Genomic DNA, 25,728 nt, shown 5'->3' with positions numbered 1-25,728 from the left:
CTCCGCCCTTACTCATGGCCGCAAAAGGACCAAGAAATCCATGCCAACTCAAGCTGATAAATAGTCCCTGGCCTCTGGCCTCCCAGCCTCTCCCCTAGATAGGCCATACATCTGTCAAGCATCAATATACCAACCATCTTAGATTTCAAAAAATGCTTCAGTCATTAGGTCTACAGATTCCTTTTTAAGCAGGAACTTATCTATCAGTGAGTTTCTAGTAGTTTTCGGGATCTACCGTAACATGATCTGCTCCTGATTATCCAGACAGAAGGCAAGAACTTGATTAATATCTGAAATCTGGTGATATGAATCTTAAATATGAAAGAAACATTTTTATCAGTACCACAAATCATTCTCCAGCAAAGAAGCTCTTTACATCTTCCAATCCAACCTCATCTGAACTGATCTGTTTTGGTCATTGAATTACCGGTCATGCTTGTTGGAGGTTCCTCAACATTTTCTGCACTATATGCGGAAATATAGCCTGGGTCACACTGCTCCCCTTTGACCCTCAGCACCATTTCATCCTTCACCCCTTTGGGGCCTCATCTCCACCTCATTCACAGCTTCATAGCCAGCAGGTGCATCTTTTCAATAACACGCCATTCAACAAAAAGGTTTGTACACAACCCAAGTGCGTATTTCTTCACATCTGCAGCAGTGTTAAACTCTAATCCCAGGTTCATCTGCCCCGTTGCATGACTCCATTCCGAATTCTTCCAAGGTGGGAGAACTGGCGTGATTCAAAGACATTCTGACTAAAAATCTCTCCACTCCAATAAATGTTAAGTTTTTGGCATCTGAACTGTCTTCTCATCATGATTCAGTATTTGCAGACCACCTTCTGAAAATATTCAGGGAAAAATATTCAACTTGGTTTCCAAGGCACTTTTCTGGATCCTAAACAGAGTCAGGGTTCCTGCTGTTCTCCATCTGCTTGACCATTTCCTCCTGATAGATACCCCACAGGATAGCTCAGGTACATCTCTGTCCAAACTGAACATTGTTTCCGTTCTTTCAGCGTCCCCGTCTGATGAGAAAAACAACTCTTCCAGATAAGGTCTGGCCTTCCTAATCATTACACTCGATTCCATTGAAATGAAAGTGTCCTTCCCAGTCAAGCTGCAGTGCATCAGTGATATAACGTAATACTTCACAGTTGCTCTCCCTTCTTGAATTTTAACGTCACTATGCACATCATTCCCTAGAGATGCTCCTTGATCTCATGCCTTTTCAACATGGCATTATCTGCACCTCATTTGCATAACCTCATCTCTCAAGATGAATGATGCTGCTCAGACCTGCCTTTGTGGTATCGTGTTTGATCACTGGACTGGCATAACTTCTTCTATGATGAGCTGGTGCATTCCTCTGATTTGATTAAGTTCTTTATGGATGCTGCACCATCCATGGCTTTTGGCGGGTATTATCAAGGCCAGTGGTTTGCAAGCCATAGGCCTCTGTCTTTCTCCCTCATCTGCGCTGTAGGAGAGTGCTGTACACATCACAGTTCTATGTGACAATCAAGCAGTTTGTCTGCATAATCAATAAAGGGCACTCCTCTTCAAAAGACTAAAAAGATTATAACTTTCATGAGAAGCATCATGTTGTCCTCGGTCACACACAAACTTCATCATCAGGGTCTGTCACGTGCCCGTTCATCAAAACATATTAGGTGATTCCCTTTCCCATTTCAATTTCCGAACCTTCTAAAACCATCCCCAGAAGCTGGCCTTGTGCCAATACAAGTTCCCCCCGGTCTAAATTTTGGCTCTACCTCAAAATCAGACCCCCTGCTTAGGCACATGGAGTCAGCTATGAGCATCTTCTCACTGAAATCATGTGATTTTGCAAGCACTTTTGCTATGATTTGTGTTTCTATTGGCATGCCACTAAAACCTGTGTCATACACACTTTTTGTGCCTTCATTTGTTACTACACTATCTCCAGCTCATCTTCTCCTCTATTTCTCACTCAAGGAAAAGTTCCTATGTCAAAATCTTGGTTTAGCTATCATCTAGAGCACTGCGTCATGAAAAGCAACATATCCCCTCAGCATTATTCAGGGCATCTCCTTAGGATAGGTGCTGCTACTTTCACTGCCAATCAAGACACTTCATCAACCTCCACTCAAAAACTGGACCGCTTGTCATCCTCTACCTTCATCTCCTATATTCGGCCTGATGTTGACACTGTCCTGTCCAAATCAAAGATCTTTGAAGCCTTAAATTCTCTGGTAGTCTTACATATGGTGGTGGTGTTTTGACTTTTCACAATTTCCTATGCTGCTACTGCCCCTTTGATTTTATGTTACTCTGGTCATTGCTGATCCCATCATTGTATTCTGGTCACGGCTGGTATTATAGGCACCCTACTTTATGCAGGTCATTGGTGACCAAGTTGGCATACCATGTTGCTGGTCATTGCTGATGTCTTTTGCTGCATTTGTGTCATTGCTGACGTCTTTCACCGCATTTCGGTCATTGCTGACTTCTTTCACCACATTCTGGTCATCCAACATAACATCCTGGTCATTGCCAGAAGCGGTGATGGAGTGACCTAGATGCATCTGCTTAGAGAGAGCTTAGATACAGCTACCCCTTTAATGAAGGACTACCCCTTTACAGTAAATGATGGCATTATGATTGGGGTCTAATGGTCTTTTCATCAGTATCAGGGTCCCCTCCACTGACCTCATCAGAAGTCCCACTGCACATCACATCCATACAATTCTTCCGCCATTGCTCTTCACACCTTCACAATCAGGGGGTTTTCCTGTACAGCCACCACTTTAAATTATGATGTCACGATGGGGTCTAATCACCAAAAACTCCTATCATACTGTATTTCTTCATCTGTTCTATTGTGCATACCAAATCAAATACATTAATTTAATTACTCTACGTGTCTCTCTCTGTTACTCTCTCCTGATTGAAATGTAACACAGTACTTTTGCTACCGAGTAATTAGCTAAGTAATGTAATTACGTTTTAAGTGAGTAAAGTGTAATGAGTCATTAATTACATTTTTCAAGTAACCTGCCCAACTCTGGTAGACACTGATTGAGGACTTAAGTTTTTGCTTATGAGCTGCTTCCACCATGCCGCTGGTGTAGACAAGGAGCCAGAGTGAGCAGTGAAACTAAGCCTAGAGTAGTTTTGTGACAGTCTTGTTTACCATCACCACACAGTAAGCATACGAAACACAAAAAAATAACCTTTATCCTCACACTGACTTTACAGGTACCTGTGAAGATTGAGACTCATGCTGTAGAGGGCCAACCAGGACTCTCGTAGCCGCTTCATGTCTCGCAGAATGTGGATCTGTCCCTCCTCTGAAGTCCTCTCCAAAACCCCCTGACCCTGGACCTCCATCTGCTGCAGCCGAAGCTCCTTCTCTGGAAACTCTCCCAGTGCTCTCTGTGGACAGGGGCACGGGAATACTTTAATATACACAGTGTCATTTGGCAAGACTTTGTACATCAAATTGTTCTCGATGGTCGGGCCAGCACTTTGCTAACATCACTGTGTGATTGTGTGTCTGTGTGTGGATGGGTGAATGAAAGGCAAATTGCAAAGCGCTTTGAATAAAAGTGCTATATAAATGCAGTCAAGACCATGTTTTAGGACAGTCTTTATTGTAATTTTTTTGCAACATGCAATTGTTTGGGTTTTTTTGGTGGTTAAGACACCACAAATATGTGTCAGTGTTCCAGGAATATAAATGCAATGAAAGGAAGGAAATCTGAGAATCACTGGATTACTTCTGATACTGAGGGAAACTCAGAGACTATGTATTTTTATGGTTTCTAAGCAAATTTATGGAAGTTTCTTCTCACATTGGAGATTATTGGATATTGGAGATACTGACGTCACAATTACTGAGTAAGTTGGGTTAAATCATCTATTTTAGGAAACATGCTGCCAGTAAACTACACATTCATGTTTACCATCATGGCTCGTGATGCTTTAAACCTAAGAAGCAAGAGGACCAAAAGGTCACAGGCTGTAGAATGCAGCTTTGCAACATCCTCTTGCTGCTGGATAAGAAGGAGTATGAATTTTTCTGTCAAGCTTCGACACATTCTTTCATGTCTATGGTAAGGTTTATATACTCATCTGTAACTGTTGTTTAAAGTGGGGAAACATTTTGAAGCAACAGTGTTATTTTGTTGCAATGAAATTCTGTTCTCTGTTGCACCGGTGTGTTTTAGCCTTGGTTGTTTTAGATGGGTTATTTTTTTTATTCATTTGAACTTCTGAAACTTTCTGTACACTGCTATATACATTTGATATACTTTGTATAGTTTTAAAAAGCGGATCAGTGTTACAGCCACATTTAACAATGTCCTGAGTTGATGAAATCCAGAGGTGAAAAACCTAACCTCATGCTGGTGATTAGTTTGGCAGATAGGTCAGATTAGTCATTAACAGTGTATTTATGAAGAGTATCATCGGTATTCTCATTAAAATTCATGACCGGGTCCATCACTTAGGGACTATACCAGTGGTTTTGCACTTTCATCAGCCCAGTGAGTTCTATGTGCTTACAATTTACATTACTCACTGCGAAACTCAGATGTGTGCTCTCATTGGATGATCATACTAGTAGTAAACAAAAAGCAGTTAAGCAAAAAGCAATGTTGCAAAGTAGTAATACTTTCATAAGAAAAAAGAAAGTGAATATCATTACATTCTCTTCACATCTTTTGTAGCATATCATAACACATGACAATCTATGTAATCCACAACAGAATGTTTGTGCTGCAATGAATGAGACATTTTGGAACCAAGTTGGAGCAGAGCAGCGATGCAGTGGATGAACCTAAAGGTGTGACAATCCATTCTTCTGACAATCCATCCACTCTTCTGTGGGTATACAGTTACAAGTTGACAAAGTTGTTCATCTCTGCCTAGCTACAACATTTTGGTCTGTTTCACAGTGCAGAGTCTGTCTAATCAGAAAAGAACTCTTAGGCAGGAGATCTGTTCTGCTAACCAATTCAACAAAAGAAGGAATGTATGTTCACCTAGCACTTTATTAGGAACACCTGTAGACGAGCTAATTCATGCGGTTATCCAATCAGCAAGTCATGTGGCAGCAGTGCAATGCATCAAATACCGGTCAGGAGCTCCAGTTAATGCTCACAAGAAAAATGTGGGGAATGTTTTCTTGGCACACTTTGGGCCCTTACCAATCAATCATGGGTTGAATGCTACAGCCTATCTGAGTATTGTTGCCAACCATGTGCATCCCTTTATGGCCAGAATTTACCATCTTCTAATGGCTACTTCCAGCAGGATAATGCACCGTGTCACAAAGCAAAAGTCATCTCAAACTGGTTCCATGAAGATGACAGTGAGTTAAGTGAACTTCATTGGCCTTCCAAGTCACCAGATCTGCGATCCAGTAGAACACGTTTGGGATGTGGTAGAACAGGACACTAGCAGCATCAATGTGCAGCTGACAAATCTGCAGAAATGATGTGATGTAATCATGTCAACATGGACCAGAATCACAAAAAGAAAGTTTCCAACCCCTTGTGGAATCCATGTCACAAAGACCCAAGGCTGTTTGAGAACAAAGGGAGGAACTACCCGGTATTAGTAAGGTGTTCCACAAGCAAAATCATAATTACCATGACCTATAAACATGGATATGTATTTTGGCAGGCGAAGCCCAGAATTTTAAAGTGGGTGTATTGCCTGAACATTGCATTTTTAAAATTTAAACAGTTCAAGATATTACAAAAGCTAAAATATCACTGAATGCAAAGTAATTAATGGGAGGTGTAAGCAGATAGCAGTTATTAAACCTGCAAAACCACTGATATAGTCCCTCAAGTGTAAAACTTTGATATAATATATTAAGTGTTATTTCTATATTGTTTTTCTGGACTGACCGAACTGAACCCCATTCTTCCAATATTGCCTAACTAACCCAGGTTTAATCCAGGATTGATTTCTTATTCTTTAATTAGTCAAGTTATCTTGACTAACAGTGCTTCTTATTTCAATATAGAAAGGCAACGTGGGAAGAGAATTGAGACCATGATGAGCACTTGCATGACTGAGTATGGCTGAGTGCTGATAAGGAGGATGTAGGGTTGGTTCTGCTATATATGTATTGCTGGGCAGTGTATATCCTTAAATTCTGGTTTTGGATCCAGGAGTTAGAGGATAAAGAAATCCCTCTCCGAAAAACTGATCCTCCTCAGATGAAAGGGACTTTATCACCATCTCATTAAGGCTGGTTGGAAGAGGCGATGTTAAAACTTAAACAGCCAAAGCTTACTACTCATGGGTCAATCAGAAAGTTTTTTTAAGGATTGCCAACCTTTCTGTCAGAAATTTTCAGAACTGGAAGAAATCTCCCCTAATGTGTAATGTATAATGTAAAAGGTCCCCCAAAATCCTAATGTCAGACTAAACCCTAACGACTGACTATAATATCTGCTAAAAACTGCTGATCCGGCGCACAGAGGTGCAGGAACACACACAAACAGACCTCAGCTTCATGCTGGCGGCCCTCTATGCTCCATTCTCCTGAGGAGCTATGAAAGGACTCCAACTTTTGCTTCATGATCATCAGCCACTTCTCTATGTTCAGCAGGCTGTCATGAAAGCTCTCATGATCTGCGATGTTCCCCTCACTCTCATGGACCTTTATCTGTCAACAAAACAAAATTTTCAGCAGGACAGTCAATGGCAGGGAAAAAAAAATGCATACAATGCACTGGCATTATCTCCAACAGCTATCAGTATGCAACAGTAATTTTACATCCCAATACTATAATAGATGCTGCACTACCCGTTTTACAGTCCAACTTAGTAAAATTAATTTTACTAAGACATCAATTTAAATCCTTTGTGTTTGTTTTTGCCACCAACAACTTACCCAAGAATTATTCTTGCAGTACACTCCACAAGAAATCATATTTGGTAAGTTCTCACAGACAAAGTGGAGGGTTTGTGACCAAAAGCTGTTGTATTTGGCAGCTTCTACCAGATTCGCCAGACATGCTTGTTGAAATTTTCACAGACTTCTATAAACAGCCTCCAAACACACTGCCTTCTTCAGCTGGTCAACAATGTGATGTGACTGGTTCCCACTGTGATTAAAGCATCTCTGTCTAGTGAGGCTGTCATTAAATGAACAGTTGTACCATGTGAGCATTTTAAACCATATTAATGGTTTGCCAGTCACAATAGTTTGCCAATGGAATTTTAAACCATTAATATGCCTGACTAAACTTAAGTCCTTCGATATACCTTTTCTCGGTGCTCTGCGTAAAGAACTTTTCTTTTTAATACTAGTGTCATTTCTGACATCTAGCGTCATATCTGATATCAGTCTGAGAACCAACCAAATTCAATATGGTTTGGAGAGTGGTTCCAAGATAGCCTCATCTTCTGTGGAAGCCCTGCATGCATTAAACATGTTTGAACTTTGCTGTTGCAAATCCTGTTTTACCAACTGAGCTATACTGACAAAAATGCCACTGGCAGTGGTGTTTTTTTTTTTTTAATCAAGCCTGTGGAATCCTTATCTTTGTTTAGTTTAATATATTTCACACAATGACATTGAGGACCCCATGTCCCACATACTTGCAAAATGTCAAGATTAACACAAAGTCCAAGACTTATTTCCATTTTGGTCCTTAATGAAAAAAAAGCAATTATTGTGGATTCCAGGTGCCTCAGCAACATCGTACTAGCATCAAATCCGTATATCGAATGCAATGTGTCTGATCAGCAACTAGAATTACAGTCTTGCAGTTGTATGCTTCCCGCCAACCAGTCAAGTTGCAGGAAATATGGTCACATCTCCCCTTCTGTTCCTGAGTTATGATGTTGAATAATGGCCAGAAAAGTGTTTTTACACTTATATGTTTTGTGAGGTCACAGTGAGCTTGACCTTTGACTTTTGACCTCCGTGTTCTAATCAGTTCATCCTTGAGACCAAGTGACCTTTTGTGCCAAATTTGAAGAAATTCCCTCAAGGTGTTCCTGATATATCGCGTTCACGAGAATGGGACAGATGGACGGACAACCCGAAAGTATAAAGCCCCTTCTGTCACGGCTGTTGCAGGCGCAGAGGCATATTAAAAAGGACAATTAAAAACAATTCATACAAGCATATACAGGGCATTCAGGAAGTATTCAGAGTCCTTCAATTTTTTCACATTTTGTTATAATGCAGCCTTATGCTAAAACCAAAAATAAAATCATTTTTCCCCCATCAATCTACACTTAATACCCCGTAATGACAAAGCAAAAACCAGATTTTTTGCAAATTTATTAAAAAGGAAATACTGAAACATTACATTGAAATATGTGTTCAGACCCTTTGCTTTGTTACTTGAAATTAGCTCAGGTGCCTTCCATTTCTTTTGATCATCTCTGGAAATGTTTCTCCATAATTCTTCAATGGAAGAAGTTTGGAACAACCAGGAATCTTCTTAGAGTAGGCCGCCCGGCCAAACTGACCCATTGGTAACTCTGGCTGAGCTCCAGAGATCCTGTGTGGAGATGGGAGAATTTTCCAAAAGGACAACCATCACTGCAGCACTCCACTAATGTGGGCTTTATGGCCGAGGGGCCAGACAGAAGACTCTCTTAAGTGAGAGTTTGCAAAAAAGCACCTAAAGGATTCTCAGAGTGTGAAAAACAAGATTCTCTGGTCTGATGAAACCAAGATCGAACTGTTTGTCCTCAATCCTAAGCATTTTTTGTCCTGGAAGTTTCTCCCATCTCCACAAAGGATCTCTGGAGCTCAGCCAAAGTGACCATTGGGTTCTTGGTCACCTCTCTTACAAGGCCCTTCTCCCCTGATTTGACATTCTTATGAACACTGTATTCAAATAACATACTTACACTTCCAAGTTTCCCATGCGCCACAATTTAACTTTCTTTCTATAACTGTGTTGGTAACTTATGTTTTTAATATACTATTAATTGATACGCTCTGTTGTATATCTTGATTATACTTAGCTCTGTCCTACAGTGGTACACGCATTGTGTTTATTTTGTCAGACTACTATTGTAGCTACTGGTCAGAGCTTAAAACAGGAGAAACTAGACACTATGTTGGGTGATAGTTTGGCGAATGGCTGTCTTTTTGAATGCCTTTTCAATATGACATTAAACCAGTAACGTAACCAGCTGATGATACAATTTCTTCATCAGTTGCTTCCATTCAATTGCTGCACCACTTTTAAGCAAAATATTGAATTTTTGGCAAGATAAAATGTGAATCATTGCATGTTATCATTAACGTAGATTAAATTGATTTATTATCAACCTAAATAGTTACCTGTTGCTGTAAACAAATCTGATGAGAGTGGTGAGACTGAACCAAAACAATTAAGTGCTGGGCCGTAAAGCCAAAACAATGAGCTGAAAGACTGTAAAAAACTCTGTAGAGCTGAGAGGAACTGCAGAGTTGGCGATAATTTATGAGTTGTTTTGTCACAATGAGCGACCCCTCATATTTCACAGTCATTTGAACCACTGTTAATATAAAACAAGACTAGGTCAAAACTTGGTATGTGATAGCATGCTGGACCGCCTTTCATCTGTTTGTTTCTCTCCAACTCTTTGCACTCACATATACAGTAATTTAATACAGCTGAATTCCCAACAAAGCTGTTCTTATTTATGTTTTCCTGTTTCTGTTGTCAGACAACCGAACAAGTATGAAATAGTGACTGAAACGTGGCCCATTAAGACGACATGTTAACCAGCAGTCAGTTCCGAGCCATTTCCAAGCTGCTGCACTACACTGCTAAAATCCTGATATTATAACTGCAATAATTTTTAACTGCAATGTCGTCTGACAAAATCACCAGACACATGTTAAAAACAACAGCTGTGCTGTGATTTCAGCTATATTTACTTTTACAATGATCACTCAGAGAAAGTTAGAAGCTCAGTCATGTCTATGTCAGCTGCGTCGTGGTCAGTTGAATGAGACGCATAGAGGTGTTGCCTGTGGAGGGAAAGCCTGACCTTGCACTTGCGGGGATAGATTAGCGACTCTCTTCTACAGAAAGCAGCAAAGGTTTGTCAAGAAAGTCGCTAGGTGATTCTGTGAAGAAAAGTCACTAAAGGGGTGTGAAAAGTCTGTAAATCTAGCAACAAAGCTGCTAAGTACGCAACACTAACTTTAAATATCTCGCTGATGACACAATAGAAACTGTTTGCACCAATTCATTTTGAAAAGGCAACGGGCAATGGGGAAACTCCAACACTCGGCCAGCCGACCAATAGTGTAAATTCATCACTCACTCACTCACATTCACATTTATAGGGCTCAATTATGGGTGGAGGCTTCATTAGATGTTGAAGACAAGTTGTGGTTAGAGAGAAATAATTCAGGACTTTTATTCTATATCTATTTTAAACCACTCCCCTGTCTTACCCTGATTGCCTTGTGCAGATGTTTCCAGTCAGCATAGAGCCTCTCAAACTGAGTCCTGTTGCTCTGACTGGAGGAGACCAGAGTCTCCAGCGCTGTGATGTGAGCTTCACAGTCCTGCAGGTCCTTCTGGATCACCTGAGGACACACAGGACACAGTGCAACAGGAGGCCTTGGGAAATAACACAACAACACATAACTGTAGTTTGGTGTAAACTTCCAGTTCGGGCAACACATGTACTGAAAGTTTACTTATGTGCTGAGTAATATCTGATGTGGATAAGATTTCATTTAAAATAATTTTAAAAATATCAATACTTCGATGCTAGATGCTACCATATTCAGTATGATAATGCAGCAGAATCCTTTATAATCAATAAATAAATCACTTTGCCAGAAATAAAACCAGCCACAGCGTTCACAGAAATTGATTACCTAACAAACCTTTCAAGACTCTGCAATCTGGTTCTCTGTGTGAATTGAAATGAACTGAAACAATGGCTGCCTTAAGGTAGGGAAACGTTTAACAACACTATAGCATGCTAATACAAATGACTGTTAATTACAGTGCACTTGTATTAGTAAATCAGCTACAACATGGAAAGAACACTCATGGTCTTGGTAATGAATCTAACTGTGTAAACATTTGATCAAGCACTAGAGTCTTTCCTCAGATACTATGGGTTGAATACAACGAATCTTATGAACTGGAATATTATTCCAATCTTTGCACTCTGGTTACCTCCTGTAACTTTGCAGACGTTGCACAACACTTGATCTGAATTCATCTGCTTAATCTGCTGGAGGCTACGATATGACAATCTACACAAAGCATCTTGTGTTCCAGCAGACATTCTGGCCAAGTCTGGCCTGGCCCCGGTCTGGCCTGGGATATAACTCACTCTGAACTGGTCTGACTGACTCTTCTTGGCCAGGATGTCAGGCTGGAGGCCATCCCCTGCCACCAGTCGATCTCGGAGACAAGTGAGCTTAGAGCGAATCAACTCGTACGCATCACCAAAGTCCTTGGTTCTTGAGATTAAGCCCTGGGAGAGGGAAAAACATAATTAAGTGTGCTGTTTTACAGCTAGTCATGTCTGGGCTGTATGTCGAAATCAGTGTATGTCCTCTTTGTTTTCACATTCTCTATGATGAAATGAGGTCTACCTAAGGAGCTTGAGCCATGGGCCTTCTAAACTATGGCCCTTTATCACATCTTTCAAACTCTATTTTGAACTTACTGTAAATTTTAAATTTAATTTGATAATTTACGGGCCCAATAATGTGCGGGATGTAATTATGAGCTTGTGCCTATGTTTTCCTTTTCCCTTCAGTGGATATGACACACACAAATTGTGTGAAAAAGTAGAGGGGGTGTGGTATTATGTTTAGATCCTACCTGCATCTAGTCTGATGGCCTAAAATCATGCTGTCATTCCTTTGCATTTAAATGTATTGTTCATTGGTAGTTGCAGAACAATATTGACCTCACACTGTATGGGAAGAAGTGGCTGCTCAAAAACAGGTTCTGAAACTGATAATATCAGACTGAAGTTCAATCTCATGTCAGAAAAAGTCTCAGAGGCAAACACTTTCATATCTACATTAATTCTTCATATTTCTAATGTGGGGATCAGTATAATATCTCATGAAATTTTTGTCTTTTAAGATGGACACTGTGCCCGATTAGCCAGTAAAGAGTGATAGAGTCATTAATTTTTGCTGTGATTTGGCCAAGAGACATGATATCAGAATGTCTATCTTAAATGTCTACCAATTAGCTCACCATCTTTTATGACTTACACCGATTCCTAACTGGACACGATTTGGACAAGCAGGCGAGCCAGCAAACATAAGATTGGTCCAGTGTTTGCCAATGAAGATATCCTAACCTGCTCTGTGCGTCAATGAACAGGCTAAGTGATGTGTCGCTTGCTTAAAAAAAAAACACTCACCTTGGCTCTATTTCTGCTAAAGCCCTTGCCCCACCCCAACCTATCATGTTTTTAGATTTAAACCTGTGAATTTAAACCTGACTAGTAGCTAGGTACCAGCTAGATTGTAAGATAACTCAGTTATTCTGACAGTAGCCTAACTGACAGTAACTGACAGTTAATCAATATCACTCTTTATCAAAGCCTATATAATGAGCCTATATAAAACATAGTGTTGTACAGATCACAAAAACTAATCATTTTAGCTAAGGAAATGAGTACAGCTCGCTCATTTTCAGAGGGAGAAATCACAAGTGGTGCAAAAAAACATCTCATCCCCTCCTCTTACATCCCCTCATTGCGTTAAATCGCTCGTAGTATATCTGGACAATTTTTCACTGTTAAACCTGACAGCATCAATCGTCCCTCTTCCTCTTTTCCATGTTTACTGTAGTACTGGAAAGAGCATTCTTTGTTCGTGATGGTCAACGTAATATGTCGCTGAAGTTTTCAAACTAGGTAACAGATAGTTAAAAAAAAAAAAATCTGGGGGGTGGGAAACATCAACCAAAGGCCTATTTAAATCTTTGAAAAACAAAGACAGCAGTGCATCAAAATTGTGTCTGACTGAGTGCCAGAACTTTGTGACTGAAACAATGTGCCTGCTGCTGAGACCCACCATATGGCATAAAATATCACATAAGAAAAAGTTGGGAAAAAACATCATTGTAAGTGCTATTTTTGAATAAAGTTAAAAAATGCCAGCTCTATGACATACACATAGGATGGTTGGATGTGGAAAAGTGGGCCTGTGCCACCCAAATTTGTGCAAGTGCTACACATCTGAAAGATGGATGAATTACAGAAGTGTATGAATGAAGTAAAGTGTTAGCTCAGGGGTTGCTTGCAGAGAGTTCACATAGCCAGCAGGCTACTACAGGTCCTGTGAATTACCTGAGAGATTAGAGTAAAATTTTGTGAAAATTTTAGTGTAGTGTGTGTGTGCACGCTGTTAAAATTTTTACAGTGTTACAACTACTTTCAATAAAACCTACTGTCTAAAAAATTATATTGTACATATAATAGGACAGAAGTGAGGGTTTACCTCTTCCACAATTATTTTAGACTTATGGAATTAAGTTATCCCTGTGCCACGCCATTAATGTACAATTACTGTGCAAAGCCCACCATTCGCAATATTTTTGGCTACACCACTGCTCTATGATAAACGTTTTTTTTACATCGTGGCCTTTTCCAAATAAAAGTATGCCACAGATGGATAGTGTGAGCTGTCTTTGCTTTCATTTTTTTCTATTTTCATTGTAGTGCCAGGATTCAAAATGTTTCATTGCACAATCTGCAATGCCTCAAAACTGTGATTGTACAGGCTAACACATATTGTGACTAAAATCTGTTTAGACCCATCTCACACCGCTTGACTGATTAACACAACTGGAGGAGTTTAGGCAGGCTAGCTCTTAATTTTTTTAAAATCTATATTTTAGACTTGCCTTTTATTAATTTTTTTTTATGTTGCATCTCTCTGTCCTTTAATCATTCATATTTTTGATCTCATTTGTTACTTTTTTTATCTTACTTGATTAATCTGATTAATGAATTCTACAGGTGTTATGTCTTTCTGTAAGGTACTGCAGTAACTCTTTTTGAAAAATGCTACATGAATTACATTATTACTATTATTAATGTTATATCAAGGTAAAATGAAATGACACATAGGCAAAACATGGCATGCTAAAGATTTCAGGGTCAAGAATCATGTTTGTAGCTGTAGAGTGTGTTTTTACATGATGTTTTCCATTCCTACAATTGTAAAAGTTAATTTCTACTCAAGTAGGCATTCACTGCATCAAAAATTCAAAGGAAAAGTTATTAAAACCACCCATCTTCTTCTTGCTTACGGGATATGTTCACAGTTATCTACATGGTTTTGAATAGTTTTATATTCAAATGTAAGATGCAGTGAAGCCAAATGAATGGCAACAACATGTTGGTACCTGTAGCCTGCTCTTCCTCTGCAGTAGCTGAGTGTGCAGCAGCTCTCTGTTCCTGATGGCAGCACTCAGCTCACCCTGCAGACCATCAGACCTCTCAGGACCAAACACAGAGTCCAGCAGGTCCCCTTTCACCTGTAGCAGACTCAAACGCTCCTGCAGCTGGACACTGTCCTTCAGCAGACGCTAACAAAGAGGACAGAAACAGAGAACAGTATGTTGCTCTTTAAACGTTTAGTCAATACCTATTCTCTAAACACTTCATACTAGAGTAAAGGGCCTACACAAATATTATAATGGTTGATGCAATTTCATGATCAATTACATATACTTACCCACACACAATTTTAAGTTCAAGTTTAGAAAATATCTCCATACAGAGTTCAATACAGAACTTCATACAGAATTTTCATGACTATACTATAATGCTTGTTCCATTTGTAATCAGTCAGAGTAAACAAAAAACAGGCAAAACCTGAAAGGCAACAAATGATCATTTTTTCCTTGGTCTTACCAAATAACTGAACTACAGGTGTGAAACCACCCTATTTCAAGTTCTTGATGATGTTTTCCTTGTGAATGAGGAAAACAATGAAACTGCTTCTGAAGGACATGCATGTGTTTTACCTCTATGTTCTGGACCAGCATGGCAATGTGAGAGAAGTCAGTGACCTCAGCAGAAGCCTCCAACACCTGAGAGACCATATGGCTCCACTGGGCGTAGACCAGCAGCGGGTCCTGGAGAATGCTTCTCAGCCCTGACTCTGACTCTGACCATAGCCTGGTCGCTCTGGATTTCACGCTGCAACATGAGCACACAAGAGATTTACAATAGAGAACTTTGTAGTGGATATTTCCAAGACTGTAAGTATTTATTATCTTCATATATATATACACACACAGTACACAACAAAACCAAGTACACCCCTAGTTAATATGACTAAAATGTTAAGTAATTACAAATCTCGTCCATTTAATACAAATTTATTTTATTTAAGCCAAAGCCCAAGAAGAATGAAGTCAAATTCATTTGAAAAACAGAAATGTTTGACTAATTAAACTATAATGGCAGGTATATATTTAAGAACTATCTTCAAGAAAAGTCAGTACACCCTTCATTAGTGAGATTCAATTCTTTCATTTTTAAAAAATATTTTGTATGTCTTCTTTTGTTTGAGATGACAGATTCGATCCTCCTAGGCATGGATGACACCAGTGTAACACACATCTGTGGAGAGATGTTCTAATTCTTCACAGATTCTTCTTTTCAGCTGCTCTTTGCTTGAAGGAATTTGTTGCTCTACCGTCTACTTTAAGATACTTCAAAGGTGTTTGTTCTTTTAGATTCAAGTCGGGACAGACTTCGCTAGGTCATAGATTTCACTTGTTTCTCCTTTAAAACTCTTGTATGAGTTTTGCCGTGTTTCAGTTCTTCATCATGTTGGAAAACACCTCTCCTGCTAAGCTTCTTGAGACTAGGGGTCATCTTTTCTTTCAGTATTTGGGTACAAACTTTCATTCATGGCGCCATTTTAAAAAACGTCATCTCGCCTCCAAGATATTTTGCTCTCTTGCAGCCCCACATTAGCACACTGCCAACTCCATGTCGGCACTGTGAAGTCACTGTGAAAGTCCTGCCCTGGTCAACAACCAAATGTGCTGGACCCCCTCTGATCCAAACTAATTTGTTTTGGTTTCATCTGACCAAAGAATGTTTTTCCAACATTCATCAGGCTTCTTTTCATGTTCTTTGGCAAAGTTTAACCTTGCAGTTTTGTGAGCAATGGTTTTCTTCTTGGATGCCATCCGTAGAGGTTGGCTTCACACAGTGTCCTACACACTGTCTGATCAGTCACTGAATCACCAGTTTCCACAGAATCCTTGTGCCAAGTCAGATGCACTTACTCATCTGGTATTCCAATAAAAGTTTGCATAAATATCAAATCCTGTGTGGCGTCATTTTTCAAGGACGGCAACTGTGCTTTCTGTTAGTGGTGGTATGAGTCTTCCTGTACCTCCTATCCACTGCTGCCAGCGTGTTTCAGCTTATATTCAGTAGCTTACTGATGATGTTGCATGCTATCCCATCTTTAAGAAGTCTCACAGACTGTTTTCTTACTAGTTCATAAAATTCCCTACCATGTGCAACCATGTTGCACAACCCAGGCCAAAACTGAGAAAGCTGTTGTGTTCACAGGTTATTTCATAACCTTGGTCATGTACTTAGCCTTAATTGGAAATCAATTTTGTTGATACTGAACAGGGGTGTGCTCAGTTTGTTGAATACTGTATATATAGTTGTGTGCAGCAAACAGACAATAATGTGCAGCTACTTCACATTATTTTAACTTAAAAAAATCTAAAAAAAAAAAAAAAAAAAAAAAAGAGAAGTTATGGCATGTGCAAAGGTTTGGGCACCCTACTTAGTCAGTACTTAGTAACCCCTTTTTGTAGCAGATAAAAGTCTATCTATTCTTGATATATTTCACCCACTCTTCCTGTAAATCATTTCAAATTCTGAAATACTTTTAGGCCGTCTTGTACACGCAACATGTTTAAGACCTACCCACAGATTTTCAGTGATGTTCACGTTAGGGGATAAGGGCCATCCTTCACAAGCTTCAGTTTGTGTTTTTTGAAGTAGTTCATGGTGAATTTTGAAGTCTGCTAATAAGATGTTGCTTTGCAGACTTCATACATTGACTTTAGGGTCGAGGTTGCAAGTAAGGTTTCCTTCTGATGACTCTTCATCAGGAGTGCACCAGCTTCATCTTTCTGTATATTGTAAAGTGGAAGTGTTTTGATATCTTTTGTTAAGCCTCCCCTGCTTTATGGCATCAATTAGCTTCATTTTCAGATCCTCAGTCAGTCGCTTAGAGGAGCCCATGGTTATTGAGTGTTACGACATGGTTTGAAGACTGAGTGAACTTATCAGCTCTGAAATTGTCAACGGCTGACAAATCCTATTGACATTTTTTGACCTGCCTTACAAGTCCTAATGAGTCAATCTAACATCTAACAAGTTTGCAAGTAGAAGAATTCCCAGACTTTTGCACATGCCAAAATTATTGTTTCGTTGTTTTTTTTTTTTTTTTTTTAATTCATGAAATAGAAAGTAACAGTGTGTTAACATTTGAATAAAGGTTCATTTTTTAAAACATCTGTTTGCTGCATGGGTTGCAATTTTGTCAAAGTTCAATCATTCATTCTCCTGTCATTTCAGACCCTGCCACTCTCACCCTGCCTACGTCCTGATTTTGCCTCCTGTTTGCCCTTGCCTGGTTATGTCTGTAAAGCTGTAATAAAGGTAAACTGTTTTTAACTTTTACCAGTGCTTTTGAGTCATGCCATTGAGTCCTCTTTTACCTAAGCCATGACAGTATTTACTTCTTTTTACTTCAAAAATCAACAAAATCCATAATTTTCCCAAACTTTTGCATAAAACTGCATATAAAGACCAAACCTGCCAAAATATTTATAAAAAACAAACATTCCTGCTGGCTGTTTCACATTATCCCACAGATTAACAGTTGCTGGTAGTAACACTTCAAGAAACCAAAAACGAAGACTACGACCTTATGTTAACATGGATGTAAACAATTCGGGTTTTAAAATCGGCTTTGCAAATGTTTAATGAGAAAGAGATGAGAACATGCATGTGTTTTGATGAGAAAGTGTGAATGTAACTGTTTACAAGAAAATTTCACCGGGTACCTTTTTAAGGAAAAGTAAAGCAACATGGGTATTGTGTTTTGGTTATTGTTCCTTTACTCTGATGTTTGAGATCACAGTGAAGTTTCTCTGTGCTCATATTGAATCTCAGTTTAACACCTGGATATACCAGAATGATTTTATGATATCACAACTACTGTGGAAGCCTTGAAACTTGCAGTGTACAGACACTGAGAATGCACTTTTCATTGAGGGAGGAGATATCTTGTGTCCAGCAGTTCAAAGTCCAGCAAACTTTTGACACAAATATTTATGTACATATGTATGTGCAATATTCATAAATTTTCGATGTTTAATATGAGAGAAGTAGATTTAATTTAAAAAATGTAACTACTTTATCAATTTCTTTTTTTTAAAAACATATCAGACAAGTTATCATAAAATGAGGATCTTTAAGCTTTCCTCAATAAACGGAATCCAACTGCAGGAAAAAAAACATCCAGCAGTTTTCCAAAACACCTGTAAGCATCAAGAAAAAGACACACATAGTCCCTCATGAAAAAAATGTCTGTGGTCAAACTTTGTCCCTTCAGTCTGCACAAAACCACTAGATACTGTATCTCTGAAGAATTTGAAATCTTGTGCAACTGTAGGGAGCGAATGATGTAATTAAAGTTGCAAAACAAACTTCAACTATACGAGCACACAGGATTTGGCTAAAAACTCATATCCAGATTCACATGTTCATATTATATATATATATATATATATATATATATATATATATATATATATATATATATATGGCAAAGAGTTTCTAGATTGAAACACATAATCCAACACACAGATTAATCTGGGTTTGTTAGGCTGGTTATGTTTTTTAATCTAGTTCTCTCTGTATATTTGGTTTTAGTGTGTTGGGATAAATGTTAATGTGAATATGATGCAGTGGTCTGTGTTTTAGCCCTCCTTTTCCATTGTGTTGTGTTGTGGAGCTCTGTCAGATGGGTTGTTCTATCGTTTTGTGTTTATTATAAACGTCTAAAAGTATAACCCGTCTCTTGATGCTACAAAGTTGGAGAGAATTTAAGGCAGTTTCAGACCAAAGGCTCAAAAGTAAAAAGCTCGCATGAGGTAGTGTTTAGAAGGAAAGTCAGCATGAGTGGTTAGGATGCTACAGACTAATATGGAATGTAGAACTCACGCTATTGTTCTTCAGTTCAGTATTTAAGCAACAGTGACAACTGCAGCTTGCAAATTTTCAAATCTCGTGTCCTTGTCTTCTGTTATATTTAGACTCAAGTAGGATCAGGGAGCACAGTTACAAAAGTCCAGAAATTCTGAGATGCACAAAATGTACTTTTCCATGCATTCTTGTAGCTGCCATATCCTCTGCCTCCTGTCAAGGCCATAAACCCACTAGACGCACGTCGTGGAGGTCAACAATGGCGAGCACCAGCCATTCTCCATAGCCTTACTTTGTGTAATATCTAACTTGCACTTTTGGTGTGAAAGCCCTGATACAGTAGCAGGGCTAACAATGCAGTTTTTAGCTTCTCTCATTTTGGCAATGTCAGTGAGTCAATCATTTGCAACTATCATGAAATTTGATCCAGACATTCATGTTCCCCTCAGGATAATTTTAAATAACTTTGTTAATCCTCTGATTTTTCATCTAGCGCCATCATCAGGTTTAATTTCAGTTTGTTAAATTCTTTTATTTATGACCAAATACCTGCAAAACAACTGACATTTCCATTTCCCTCAGCTATACTTTGTGTTTAAAGCTAATTAGCAAATATTAGAATGCTACCATACCTTACTAAGTTGGTGAACATTACCTGCTAAACATCAGCATATTAACATCATCCATGTTAGCATGTTGATGTTAGCATTTACCTCAGAGTCATTAGTGTGGCTGTGGATACCCCGTCGTGCTCCTGTATTTACATTTACATTTACTCATTTAGCAGACAGAAGTGACTTAGAACTGAGGGACAACACTAAAGCTTCAGTACAATTGGAGACCCTGAAGTAAATACTTAGCACTAGATCTTTCCAATAAGACAAAGTGCAGGGAGATCAGGTAAACGAGTGCAAAGTAGGGGCTAGTTAAGCATGTTGGGTGCTAGGAGAGGAGATGTTCTCGTAAGAGATGAGTCTTCAAAAGTTTCTTGAAGATAGAGATAATATTCGCATATTAATGCTCGCATAATACTCGGTAGCTTGTTCCAACATCGGGGAACCACAAACGAGAACAGTCTGGACTATGATTGCCTTATGTGCAGAGATGGCAATGCTAGACAACATTCATTTGAGGAATGCAGTGGCCGAGATCTATTCAAGTAGATGAGTGAAGACCCAGAAGTCACTCTGTAGGCAAGCATCAGTGACTTGAATTTGATTCAGGCAGCCATGGGTAGCCAGTGGAGGACCATCTGTAAAGGTTTCACTGTGTGTGAAGGGAGGCTTGTTAGAAGGACATTTCAGTAGTCGAGGTGAGAGATAACCATGGCCTATACAAAGAGTTGGGAGGCGTACTGAGTCAGGAAAGGGCCTGATCTTTCTTATGCTGAATAGAGCAAAGCGGCATGACTGGGAGACGAATGCAACTTGGTCAGAGAAGGATAGCTGTTCATCAAACATGAGACCCAGGTTTGTCACTTAGCCCTTTAGTCAGTGCACAGCAGGTCTGTGCTAAACATCCACAAGATGTATTTACATGCAATCATGCAATTCAGAAAAGTTTTCAATAAAGTACTTGGGTTTAAATTGAGCAATTCTTTTAAAGGTGGCCATATTATGTTCATTTTCAGGTTCATGTTTTTATTTCAGTTGTCTATTAGAAAATGTTTACATGCTTTAAATGTTCATAAAACACATTATTTTTCTCATAATGTCCATTTTTGCAGCACCTGCTTTCACCCTCTGTCTGAAACAGTCTCTTTAAGGCCCCCCATACTAAAGCCAAGTCAGCCCTGAGCAGGAACCGCCCACCAACTCCTGGCCGTCCACATCCACCATCTAAACTGTGCTAACAGAATGTAGCTGCACTTTTACCATGAAAATCACTTCAATGACCACGTTTAAACCAAAAACTGAACAACTGTACATGTTCAAGCAGGAGTAGGATCTGAAACTGGGAAGAAATTAACATCGGCAATCAAGATTAAGGTACCTTTAAAGTTTTCCACAGGTAAATGCTGCTCTATATCTCTCTATGTCACATAATGTTTGGTTATTATTTATGCATTAACTCTCAAACTGTAAACATAAACTCTGTTTAACCTTTGTCTTTACATCTGTACATCTGTGAAAGTTAGCAGTAATGGTAGCATTCCAAAAACACAATTTGTAATTTAAACACTTACAGTAATTATTAGTATGTGGATGGAACGTAACTGTAACATGTCAAGTATTTATCTCTGGTTAAAAAAAACAAAAAGACACCTAATAAAATGTACACATTACTTTTACTATTACTTTGTACACATCAAAGTAATAGTACAGTAAGTACAGTAGCCATCTTTTCTCATCTTGACTGTACATTAGTTACACCAGACCAGTAGCACTTACCATCATCTTGCAATAACTTGCACGGAACAAACTCTATTCTGTGCCATGTCACCATACCTGAAGGTGGGATTATTGATCTTACAAAGTACCTTGATTATGTATATTTTTCATTTCACCTGTTAAGAGTGTAATTACATCAAAACCTTTGTGTAAAAAAACATAATACTTCTACAATACCACAAGAGCCTTATTACTAAACTTACTACTAAATGTAAAAATGACAAAACCCTCCTGAAGGATGAAGCGCTTTATTTATCACAAATAAAATACATATATAACTTGGTTACAGAGCAGCCAAAGACTTTTATGAAAACAGTAAAGATCATGTCCCATATCAAGGTAAGGATTTTCTTGTATACTGATGTTGTGTCAGGTGGTGCTGAAGCTCAATGGGCAGAAAGTCAGAGTGGTCATTTTGACATGTCTTCCTGTGGATACCCTGACACCTTCCTGATGCTGCTGGCTGCCTGTGTTAGGCATGCTACCCTACCGTATTTATGCTCTTGACCGACACACTGCATCCACCTAGTGATAATTTCCTCCTCTGATGGTCTCACACCGTGAGGAACACCTTATCAAACATGATCATCATCAGGTCACTCAGATGATCTGTAAAACATCGCAGATTCAGTGTTACCTGTACATTATACTGTTCCATTTGGGCAATCTCGGTAAAACTGAAGATAAATTTGGTCTTGAATAAAGGACAAGCATCTATTTAACAAGGTGTGTGCTGATCACAGTACTAATGTCACTTTACAGTAAGACAAGAGGAAAGTGACACAACAAAATTTGTAAAAAAAAAAAAAAAAAAAAAGAAGAAAACTAACCAGTGAGGACGCCGACTCACTATAATTGTGAAAGCATACTACAGTATGTATTTCATTTCTAGGTGATCCGGCATTAGTTACTGACATTTCAATATTTTTCTTATTGAATTCACTTTCTCTAAGGAAACCTTCCACTACTGATGCAGCCTGATAAATATGATACAGAAGTTGTGATATTTGGAGAGTTTCCTTTTAGTATGCTTATTTCAGTATTTGTAGTAAAATGTAGTGGGGATGATCTTTTGTCATGAGCACTGAAAATGCTTCCTCTTATTTTTTTATGACATCATGAAGAGCACATATACTGTACTTTTAGCAGAGTAGATATTTGCACACAAACTGATCACATATGGAACATAAAACACTTACAGACATTGTCAATATTTGTAACAAACATTTACCTCAGGCATGTACTTTCCGTGTACATGTTGGTTGATGCATGTTGATAACATGTTCTAATGCTGGCACACGGGTCCTACTGTGATGTAATGAAGGAAAAATTACCAGACACTTACAGTAATTAATTAATTTGACAAACTGTAGCCTCTTTTCCAAACTGTTCGAATGGGACTCCTGGATCAAAGCTAAGGCTAATCTGTGGCTAATATCAATGGCTACATGCTAACTGAGGTTTTCAGACTGCTGTTGGCGGTGAGAGGGAGTAAAGGGGGAGGATTAGCCTCTATTTTACTCTGTGAAAAGACTGACAGGAGCTGATATATGTTTGAAGTAGTTTATTAAGACTAAAATGCACAAACTCACTAGCAAGTTAGCATGAGAAAGCTGTCATCACTGCAATTCAATTTAAACGCAAATTCTCACAGTTGCTCACTAAAATACTTGTGTTATTTGTGTTTTTTACTTATGTATTAATATAGCCACAAAGAAAAAAGTTTGTGGTATACTTACAGTTTGGATTTTTGAATCAATACACTTGGCCCACTGAAGTGGGAAATGCCTGTCCTTCAGTAGCAGCATAGCCGACAATCCTGGCCAGCCAGCTAGTGGAGGGCAGTGGCTGCTGAACCTGGTCGCCTTGGTGAAATTTAAAATCCAGACAAAAATGCAGGGGTTGTACAGCTGTATGAGGTCCAAAAAATACAAATGATATCCACTGGTTTATAGTGTTGCATTGCTTCCACCACAGCAACAACAGAAACCCATTCTTCCTGACACTGTGGTCACTGACATTGCAGTCCCTGCAGCCTGTACTACATTGGGCGAGCACCAATGCTGGGGCGTGCTGAACCTGAAGCTGAGCCTCAAAGCAGAACTGCTTTTATGGACTTCCACGATATTAATATGTGAGAATGTCAAGAAAGTAGAAAAAAAAATGAACAAAGCATTCAGAGCAGACTTAAACCTAGACTTTTGTCTTACAGGGAGCATTTTAACACATGTTGAGCTAAGGTTTTGGAATTTTGGCTACATTTAACATAGACATCCACCATCACAACAGTATATAAATGAGAGAAAAATAAAAAAAAACATAATAATTCTCTTTAAGGAGGTTCCTCTGAAAATCAACTACTGCTTTTAAACTTGGCACTAACTAAATTAAGTCAGTAAAATAACATCTCTGAACTGTGTCTTTATTTCGTCTACAATTACCACCATATCACATTGTTCTTTCCAGAAAAGTCAACAAATTATTTGTAAACTATTAGGAAATAATGGACACATTTAATAAAGTGTCACCGCCATTTGTTAGTGTGAAAGGCAAATAGGGTTAGGGCACATAATTAGGGCATCAAAGCAACAAAATTGACAATGCAATGCCTAATGGTTTTTTGTACCTAACAGAGCAAAACATGAAGCTGTCTCACTTGTCTTCACACGACTTTATTTTAGGCTCTCTTAACTAAAATCCCACTTAAATTATCATTACCTCCCAGCTTAAGGGAACACGTGGCTCAAAACAACTAACTCATGTCTGGGTTTTAAAAAATCCGAAACTGGAGAACTCCATTAAGCCCCACAAATTTCTGAAAGTATCACTAAAGGTTCAGTAGGGCCGCCTGCTGCAGGGAAGTCGAATTCAGACATGGGGAATATTTATAAATTTTGAGTAGTTCATACTTTTAAAAGACAAAGAGGCACATTTAATCATGAACTGATATCATTATCAGGTAGAATTTTGGGAAAATGCTGCTTCAAGTTCAATACAATGAACTTAAAAAATATTTGTCTATATATCTATGTTATATTTGTTTATATATCAAACTATTATTATGCATCAGTTCGTGGCAGGCTGGATTACCAACAGGGCAAAGTGAGCACCCGTCCTGTGGCCGCAGACCAACGTGGGCCAAAAACCCTTGGTTCACCTGTGGCTGTTAGTTTTCAGTAATTTCACTGACAAACTGATTTTTGGAATATGTGAATATGCAGCACTAAAGCTCAGAATCAACTGATAGGATAAGGGACTTCACACGGGTATTGCTTTACCTTTACCATGAAGATTGTCCTGGGGTCATAATCCAGTTTTAAGATGATACTGGTAGTATTTTCACACAATGCATACTCTTGAATCCATTTGTATTTAATCACATTGTCACACAGCAAACCTAGTGTCAGGTAGTACTCAAGAGTAGAAATACTGCATACAGTGCACAGAGAGGAGGAACAGGACTTTAATAGGTGCTCAGCAGCTCTTTGCTGCCGGGGGGCCTGTTAGCGGGTTAATAAGGCATGATTACCATCCTGTCTACAGTCTGTAAAAAAACATGTATCCCGTCAACCCCTTGACCGTTGTGTACATGTGCCTCCTTGTACATATATTGGTAGAGCATGTAATATACAAACTATAAAAGGACATCCTCATCACAATATAACTCTACAGCTGTCAAAACACAACCTTTAATACCCTCTTTATTCTTTGTTTCATTTGATGATTCATTTTCGATTTGATTTGATGCAATAGGAAAATCATTGGGTGCCTGCAAGTTGAATGAAGTTATAATTTGGACTTTTAAAGACCCTTTCAATGCAAATGACATGACAAAAAATAGGCTAATATCACTCATGAAGAAAATTAAAAATTTTAAACTGTTACTATATAAGTCTGCATCACTATTTAATTTTCTTGCCCTAAAAACAGTCCTGCTCTGAAACAACAAGCTAGAAAAATGGATATTTTTAACATTTAGTTTAACTAATGAGAAAAAAGATATAAATAGATATTTCAACCACATCTCATGGTATTTATCATTTATGATTCAATATTCAGGTATATCACCAGTCATACCTAACAACAAGCTGATCCCAAATAAGTCTACAGTCAAG

General features: G+C 38.7%; 1 protein-coding gene across 1 annotated transcript in view; it reads right to left on the bottom strand.

The window, feature by feature from the left end:
* The window catches only part of syne3 (spectrin repeat containing, nuclear envelope family member 3), a 65,889-nt gene that overhangs the window by 24,794 nt on the left and 15,367 nt on the right, over positions 1 to 25,728 (bottom strand). Inside the window, exons 8-13 of the mRNA XM_040137835.1 lie at positions 14,993 to 15,167; positions 14,369 to 14,551; positions 11,322 to 11,465; positions 10,423 to 10,557; positions 6,508 to 6,669; positions 3,247 to 3,419 (exon numbers count right to left, since the gene is read on the bottom strand). Coding sequence (XP_039993769.1) covers positions 3,247 to 3,419; positions 6,508 to 6,669; positions 10,423 to 10,557; positions 11,322 to 11,465; positions 14,369 to 14,551; positions 14,993 to 15,167 — 972 coding nt within the window. The remainder of the gene's footprint in view (positions 1 to 3,246; positions 3,420 to 6,507; positions 6,670 to 10,422; positions 10,558 to 11,321; positions 11,466 to 14,368; positions 14,552 to 14,992; positions 15,168 to 25,728) is intronic.

This window comes from Xiphias gladius, chromosome 10 (genome assembly GCF_016859285.1).
Source record: "Xiphias gladius isolate SHS-SW01 ecotype Sanya breed wild chromosome 10, ASM1685928v1, whole genome shotgun sequence".
Taxonomy (NCBI): domain Eukaryota; kingdom Metazoa; phylum Chordata; class Actinopteri; order Istiophoriformes; family Xiphiidae; genus Xiphias; species Xiphias gladius.
Note: the sequence above shows the minus strand (reverse complement) of the source record. Positions and strands in the feature narration are given on the sequence as shown.